The sequence below is a fragment of the Corvus brachyrhynchos genome, unplaced genomic scaffold (genome assembly GCF_000691975.1).
Source record: "Corvus brachyrhynchos isolate BGI_N302 unplaced genomic scaffold, ASM69197v1 scaffold223, whole genome shotgun sequence".
Classification (NCBI taxonomy): domain Eukaryota; kingdom Metazoa; phylum Chordata; class Aves; order Passeriformes; family Corvidae; genus Corvus; species Corvus brachyrhynchos.
In genome coordinates this window covers 83,610-91,272 of record NW_008237174.1, presented here as the reverse complement: position 1 = coordinate 91,272, position 7,663 = coordinate 83,610, and the positions used below count along the sequence as shown (strand labels likewise).

Here is a 7,663-nt window from a genome sequence, read left to right as displayed (position 1 = left end):
TGCCTCCTCTCCTGGCTGGGCAGGAGCCATCCCAGCAGCTCCAGGGAGCACTGGGAGGATGGAGGAGCTTCTGGTGTTGGAAGAAGCCAAGAAAGGCTGAGCTGGGTGAAGGAATGTGGGATTCTCTGCAGAGGGGTTCAGGAGCCAGAACCAAAACTGTTGTTCTTTGGGTGCAGTGAGGACACAGCAAGGTCCCTCTCCTGCCACCGTGCCTGGGTATGAGGTGCTGCTGGACTCCAAGGACTTGAGACAGCCAAAGGTGCTGTGTGTCAGCTGCAGCCTGGGGAAGGGGGATCCATCCTCTCCATCCCCCCCAGAGTAATAAATCGTGCTTTGATAAGTCACCAGCTCAATGCTTCGGCTGTCCCAAAGAAAGAGACAGCCTGGGACATGCCCTGCTCCCTCTGTGCTGCAAGGCTCTGGCTACCTGGGCTGCCCAAAATAACCCTGTTTCTCCTTCACGCAGTGGCAGTTGTGAAAGTGCCGCGTGCCAAACACTCGCCGAGCCCTCGCTGCTCATTTGCCTGCGTCTCAGCTTTTCCCCAGATGCAAATGCCGTCAGCTCCGGTCCCACCAGGTCAGAAATGGGGCAGCTCCTGCTGGAGAGCCTGTGCTTCCCTGGGAGGGCCCCCAGCAGGGATGGGCACTGGGGGGACTTGGTGGGGGGTGGGTTGGTGTCCCCTGGGGGAGTGTTTGGTGCCAAGAGGGGGCACAGGAGCCCTGCTGGGGGGACGCCCTGCTCGAAGGATGCAGCTCAATGGCCTTCACGAGCAGCTGTGCAGCACCGACGGTGCCTTCCCCCTGTGTGCTGCCCCAGGTGGGACTGAGCTGCCACCCCCGTCCCTGCTCCTCCCCTGCCCTCCAGGCTCAAACTGGGGGAGCCCCACGAGGGCTTCTGCTGGGGTGGGTGGGCTCGGTGCCAAAGCTCTGTGCCCTTTCTCTATGGACAGCTCATGGTGGCCCAGGTCACCTGGGCCTTTTGGGGGGAACAGTTTGCAGCTTCTGACCTCCTCACCTCTGCCTCCCTCTCCACAGGAGTGCCGCCACTGAGATGGAGGCCCCGCTCCCTGGTCTCTCCCTGCTTCTTCTCCTCCTGGCAGTGGGATGGGGAAGCAGGATGGATGCAGCCTGGGCACCATCTCCTGGGAGCTGTGAGCTCGTAAGTCCTCTCTTGTGAACCCTCACCCCTCTGAGTGCTTGGTCCTGCCTGGCAAAGCCCAGGCAACTCAGCATCTCCAGACCTTCTCCATCCCAGCTACTGGCTTGGAGTGGACTGGTGTGCCAAGGCCATAACCAAAGAGCCACCTCCTCCCCCCTTACTCTGCTCTCCAGACTTCTCTCTCTTCATCTCCTGCCTCCCCTGGTGGTGTTACATATTCTCCTTTTCCTTCAGGTGCAGAGCATCATGGACTGCACTGGGAGATGGCTGAGTTCCATCCCAGGAAACCTTCGAGGCGATACTGAGGAGCTGTTTCTTGATGACAACACTATCCAGGTCCTGGGCAATGCCTCTCTGCTCCTGTACCCTCAGCTCTGGCTTCTCAGCTTGACCAGGAACCGGCTGGAGCTCATTGAGCCCGGTGCCTTCCTCAGCAGCCAAGGCCTGCAGGTGCTCTCCTTGACAGACAACCTGCTCTTCACCAACTACTCGCTGACAGCAGCCGCTCTTTCTACTCTGCCCACCTTGAGGACACTGGATCTGGCTGGAAACCAGCTCACCGAGGACATGGTGTCGGTTTTAGTCTTGAACCTCTCTTCCTTGGAGTCCCTGTCTGTGGCCAGGAACATCATCATGAGGCTGGACTCGTCCATCTTCACAAACCTGACACAGCTGCTGGAGCTGAACCTGGAGAAGAACTACATCTTCGAGATTGACAATGCTTTTGAAGGGCTGCAGAGGCTGCAGAAGCTCAACATAGCTTACAACTACCTCCCATGTCTGGTGGGGTTCGGCCTGACCCAGCTCAGGGTACTCAACATCAGCAACAACATCATTGAGTGGTTCCTGACCCTGGAAAGTGATGACCTCTTTGAGCTGGAGGTGCTGGACCTGTCCCACAACCGCCTCCTGTTCTTCCCTGTGCTGCCCCGGCAGAGCAAGCTGCACTCCTTGCTGCTGCAGGACAACAGGATGAGCTTCTACCAGCGCCTCCCCAATGGCACCTCCCTGGCCAACGTCACCGTGCAGTTCCTCATCATCGATGGCAACTCCACCAACATCACGACGGTCAGGCTCTGGGATGACCTCTGCCACAGCAACCTCTCCTCCTTGCACCTCCTGGACATGAGCCAGAACCAGGTCTGGGGCCTGCCAGATGATTTCCTGGCCCAGATGCCATCCCTGACCCACCTGAAGCTCAACCAGAACTGCATGGAGGCATTTCACCTGTCAGAGGAGGACCCCTTGGCCATGCTGACAGAGCTGGACCTCAGCCAGAACCAGCTGGTAGAGCTGGGGGTGAAGGTGGGCACTGGGGACATCCTGCCCAACCTGCAGCTCTTCAACCTCAGCACCAACAGGCTGCAGGCGCTTCCTCCCGGGATTTTCACCCGCACCAGGAAGATCACTACCCTGGACCTCAGCCGCAACCGGGTAGCCCTCTGTCCCCAGCCAGGTGAGGCTGAGAGTCCCCCCTGCGTGGACATCAGGGGTGTGGAGACCTTGACCCATCTCTCCTTGGCTGGCTGTGGTCTGCAGGGGCTGGGCGGCCGCCCCTTCCAGGGGACATCGCTGATGCATCTGGACCTCTCTGACAACCGCCAGGCGCTGTCTGGGGACCGGGCGTGGCTGCAGGACCTCGTTCTGACACTGCAGGTGCTCTCTCTGAGGAACACCAGCCTCTCTTCCACCACCATGGACTTCTCTGCCCTGAACAACCTCGTGTGCTTGGACCTTTCAGGGAATTCCTTGGCTGCGTTCCCCAGCTCGCTGGGCACCCTGAGGCTGAGGAGCCTGGACCTGCGGGACAACTGCCTCCCGGCGCTGCCGCCGGACGTGGCGCAGGTGCCTCTGGGGAGGAGCCTGCGGGAGCTCTACCTCAGCCGAAACCCCTACAACTGCTGCACGCTGGGCTGGTGGGACGCCCTGCAGCAGGCGGAGGGCCTGCACGTCCCCGACGGGCGGGAGGTGACCTGCAGCCACGGCTCCCCCGCGCTGAGCCCCGGCGCGCTGCCCGAGCCTGTCCTGCAGAGCTGCCGCTGGCAGACGGCCGACCTGGCGCTGCTCTACCTGGTGTTGGCTCTGCCCACCTGCCTGACGCTCCTGGTGGCCTTCGTTGTCATCTTCCTCATGCTCAAGGAGAAGCTGCTGAAAATGGTGAAAACCCGGTGTGGGGTGTCCAGCCCTTACTGATGGCTGAGGAGGAGGAAGGGCTCGGGAACGGTCAATACGAGTGGGTGGTCAGGAGTACAGGTGGTAACCCCTCTGAGGTGGTCAAGATGGAAAACTGATGGTGCAGGACAGGAGGTGCTGCCCTAAAGGGTGTGGGTCGTGTCTGGTGATGGAGCGCTGGGAATCCCCAAGGAACGTGTCTTCAGCAGAAACCTTCAGCTGGTGTTGGTGAGAGCTGAGTGGACACACCACCAAACATTCCTTGGCTAAAAGGACAGGTTGCCCAGAAAATCTGTAGCTGCCCCATTTGTGGAAGTGTTCAAGGCCAGGTTGGAGTGGGCTTGGAGCAATCTGGTCTAGAGGAAGGTGTCCCTGCCCATGCCAAGGGTTGTAACCAGATGGGTTTTTAAGGTCCCTTCCAACCCAGACCATTCTGGGATTCTGTGACTGTTTTCTCCAGCGCTGCTTTTTCCCCCCTTCAGGCAGTTCCCTTTATTTATTCCCACCTGTAGCCAACTAAAAATGTCCTCCACATCTGCAACCAGCCTCCACAAAGTGCCCCAGGCTGGAGCAAACATCACCTGGGTGCTGTGGAGAAGGGTCTCTGTAGCCACAGCTTTCCACACTGCTCTTGCCGGCACTGCCAAACTTGCAGGCAGCCCTGGTCGTGCACCATGTGCATATGCTGATAAGACAGGTGTTGTCAGCAGGGCTGAAAGACACATTTTGGGGTGTTGTTTCTTCACTAAGTCACAGTCTGGGTTAGAAAAGTCCATTAAAACCAGCCCAAGTTGCAACAAAGTGAAACATTGATTGAGAAGTAGGAGAGTAAATTATATCCCTCGGTGATATTTTATCATGGATTTGTATTCCTCCAGTGACTGCTGGATTAAACATACAAAGGAAACAAGAGAAATCCTTCCTCCTTGTTGTGCAAGCTCTGCTCCCAGGGCAGTCACTCCAGCAGTGCCCGGGAGTTTCCTCCACCCAGCTCTGCTCACAGCACGCTCTGGCTCTCTCAGAGCAGCAGGCACTACCTGGGGAAGTGTTCCTCGGGGGTCACTGAGGGGAAAGGAGAAGTGATGGTGGTTTGTGCTAACTCTGAAGCCCTGCTGAGAACTGGAGTGGCTTTATTCCTGTGGCACTGCTGGGATTTTTCTAGTGAAACACATTTAACGGGAACGGGGCACAGGGAAGTGTGCAGCAGAGCTGGAGGGGGAATTCTGGGGGCTTGTCCTTGCCAGGATGTGGGCGGGCTCAGCCGGTGCTGATGACTCAAGCCCAGTGGAGTTGTCCTGGGAGGTGATGGAGGGAGATGTCCGAGGCTGGTGTGGGACTGGGAGGATGCTGGGGATGGTGCAGGCAGGGGGAGCCAAGGCTGGCAGCAGGGCAAACCCCTCCCAGGCACAGGGGTGGGACTGGGCTCATGGGGGAGCCTGGTGTGGCTGGTGGCTGTGCCAGGCTGGGAGGTGGTGTGGGTCAGACCCTGCTAGGCCAGCTGGCAGCTCCACTGGGGCTGAGTGCAGTAAAGGCCCTGGAAACCCAGATGTCAGATCTGGCTCAGAAACAGCCACTTTCTGCCCCAATTTTAGACTGAAAGAGCCAAAACCAAACAAGGCCCCAACTGGGGAATCCCTCAGCCTCTTTCAGCCCTTCTTTTGCCCGTAAGCTGCACCCTGGGGGACACCAGTGACCTATAAATACATCCCTGCTCTGTCCCCTGGCTGCATCCCGGCGTCTCCCTGCGAGCTCCCCTCTCCCTGGTGCTGGGCTTGGAGGGGGATGTGTGTCCTTCCCCACCACCACAGCCAATGCTGCTGCTGCTCCATCCAGTGTGGGGTGCAGGGTGCAGCCATGGGAGAACACACAGGGAGGAACCCAGGCACCTGGCACTGCCCAGGGCATGGATTAGAAGGGGGTGTTCTTAACTGTATGGAGCTGATGGGGATACTCAGCATTCCCTCATCATGGGGCCTGGAAAGCCACGGCTCGCCTGGAGCTGTGATGTGCATGGGATGTCGGGGCAACAAGAGGAGATTCTGCTTTCTGAGTGGTGGGTGTCCTTACAAAGCTGCTCTCACCATCTTTGCAAGGCCACGGTGATCAGGGAAGGTCCTTGGTGACTGGAGAACCCAAGGGTCCCACCCAGCTTCAGTAATGGCCAAAAGGCCATCCCAGAGAGCAACAGGGCATCACCTCCATGTTGGGAAAACCATGGAATGAATGTTCATTGTTTGGAGCACAATTCTAGAAAAAGAAGGTGGCTGGAAGAAGTCAGCATGGACTGCTGAGGCTAAGTCATGCCTGCCCAACCTGCTTTCCTCTCAGGATGAAATGGATGGATCTGTAGGCAGGGGGAGAGTGGTGGATTCCATCTGCCTCAGCAAGGCTTTGGACACACTGTCCCACAACGTTCTTCACCCAAGTGCAGGTGTCTCGGTCTGGATGGGTGGGCAGCCAGGCAGGTCAGGATCAGTGGGAGTGAAGTGCAGAGCGCTGTGGGATGTAGGATGTGCTCTACCAGGCGGCTGCTGAGGGGACTGTTTTGGGATCTGTCCCATTTCATGTCTTTATGCATGATCTAAAGGTGGCTGTGAAGTGCCTTCCTGTCAAGTTCACAGAGGATCCCAAACTGGGAAGACCAGTAGGGCTCCATGCTGAAGCTCTGGGGTGGGCTGGAGGAACAGGCCAGCAGGAACCTCATGATCCAGGCACCCACTTGGCCTCCCATAGCCCTCACTGGAGAGGAGGCCATGCCCAGGGCTGGGCACAGGCCACATGCTCTGAGAAGCTGGGGGCAGGCTGGCAGTGGAGGAGAGGTTCCCAGGGGCCCTCTCCCTCCTGAGTGGGAGATCCTTCTGTGTTGTTATGTTGCAATTGTTGAGGCAAGGCCTGTGCCAGACCCCTGCACACCCTTTCCGGTCCTGGGAGAGCTGAGTCAGCCTTCACATTTTTTAAATTTTGGCAAGTGAGGCCTCAGCTTCCATTTCTCTCGACTGGAGACCTCCTTGGCCAAGCATGAGCTCCCTCATCCTCCCTAGCAATGGCAAAGCACTGTGGTTTAACTGGCACTTGTTCTATGTTTTTCACAGCAGAGACTCTAGTTTTGGGGTGGAGGAGGAGAGCTCTTCCAGCTGCTCCTCTTAAGTTATGTCAGGCAGCAATTTGTTGAGGCCCCTCAATTTGGGATAAAGGCCCATCTCATCCACAGCCTTCACAGCTGCCTGGGTTCAGAAAGCCAAAACCCAGGAAGCTTTTGGAGTTGTAAAATTTCCCCAAGAATCCTAATCTTAGTCCTCCAGTTCTTACATGAGAGCAGGACTGATCTAGTACAGACCAGCCAAGGTAGACAGCTAGATTAAAACCTTCAGTGGGGTGAGTTTGTCTTACTCTAGAACCACCTCCAGACTTTGACCACTTCTACCCCTTTGGTTTTTTTGGATTCTTTAAGCACATTCTCCCAGAACTGAGCACTTATGAGGAAGCATCATCCAGGAGTGTAAGGATCCAACCATCCCATTGCAGCAGTTTGAAATCACTGTGTTTTCAAATGCACTTTCAAGACTAATTGATTTTCAAGATAGTCCTTTTCTTACATGTAAGGATTTATTTTTGTGTAAGCTAAAACTTACACTGGAGTGTAAGCATTTCTTACTGGAGATTTAAGCATTTCTAGGGAAATGTGAGAGTAATATTCTCAATGCAGAGTTGATTTATCCAGAATGACTGACACATATTTAACTTCCCAGCAGGCAACAATAATCACCCTATTTGTACAGTACAGCTTTAACAGTGTCTTCAGGACATGAATATTTAATGCTTCATTTTCAGCCAAAGCTGACTGAAATGTAAAAAAATTGAAAGATTAAATAATTTAAAATTCTTTTACGTAGGAAAAGACTAAAACCACCCAACAATTCCAGCTGCCCAGTTTCCATTTAATCAAGTCTGGGTTCTTAAACAAAGCTCACTTAAGCCTGGGATTGGTGTGGCCCCTCACATTCTCCTGAGCCAACATGCATCAGTTCTGTGGGACAGAACGTGTATGATGACACTGTTCACTCTGCTGGATGCTGAGATTTGTCTCTGAACTGCCCATCCAGGACATCTTTGTCTGGAATCAGATTTCTTCATCTGACTCAATGTCCCAGCCACAGGACTCCAGCTGCTCATCCTGTGGGAACTCCACCTCAACGTTGTAAACGAAGTCGGGGTCATCCTTCTTCTTCCTGTTCTTTTCGAAGAGCTCATCCATGATGCTCTTCCTTTTGGCTAGTTCCTTGTCATCCAGTTTGTTCATATCCTCCTCTGGGTCAATGGTCTCTTCCTGCT

The 7,663-nt window shown here is 55.5% G+C and overlaps 2 protein-coding genes across 3 annotated transcripts in view; one reads left to right on the top strand and one right to left on the bottom strand.

Moving 5' to 3' along the window:
• NRROS (negative regulator of reactive oxygen species) overlaps positions 1-3,716 on the top strand; it is a 5,844-nt gene extending 2,128 nt beyond the window's left edge. Inside the window, exons 2-4 of one of the 2 annotated variants that reach the window (XM_008629512.2) lie at positions 467-577; positions 1,036-1,159; positions 1,394-3,716. In XM_008629512.2, coding sequence (XP_008627734.1) covers positions 1,052-1,159; positions 1,394-3,352 — 2,067 coding nt within the window. In that variant the 5' untranslated portion in view covers positions 467-577; positions 1,036-1,051 and the 3' untranslated portion in view covers positions 3,353-3,716. Of the gene's footprint in view, positions 1-459; positions 578-1,035; positions 1,160-1,393 lie in introns of both variants that reach the window. The other variant, XM_017728730.1, reaches the window with a different exon arrangement.
• Positions 3,717-6,915: 3,199 nt separating this feature from the next.
• CEP19 (centrosomal protein 19) overlaps positions 6,916-7,663 on the bottom strand; it is a 1,444-nt gene continuing 696 nt past the window's right edge. Inside the window, exon 2 of the mRNA XM_008629511.2 lies at positions 6,916-7,663. This exon is cut by the window's right edge and continues 177 nt beyond it. Within this exon, the coding sequence (XP_008627733.1) occupies positions 7,452-7,663 (212 nt within the window). The 3' untranslated portion in view covers positions 6,916-7,451.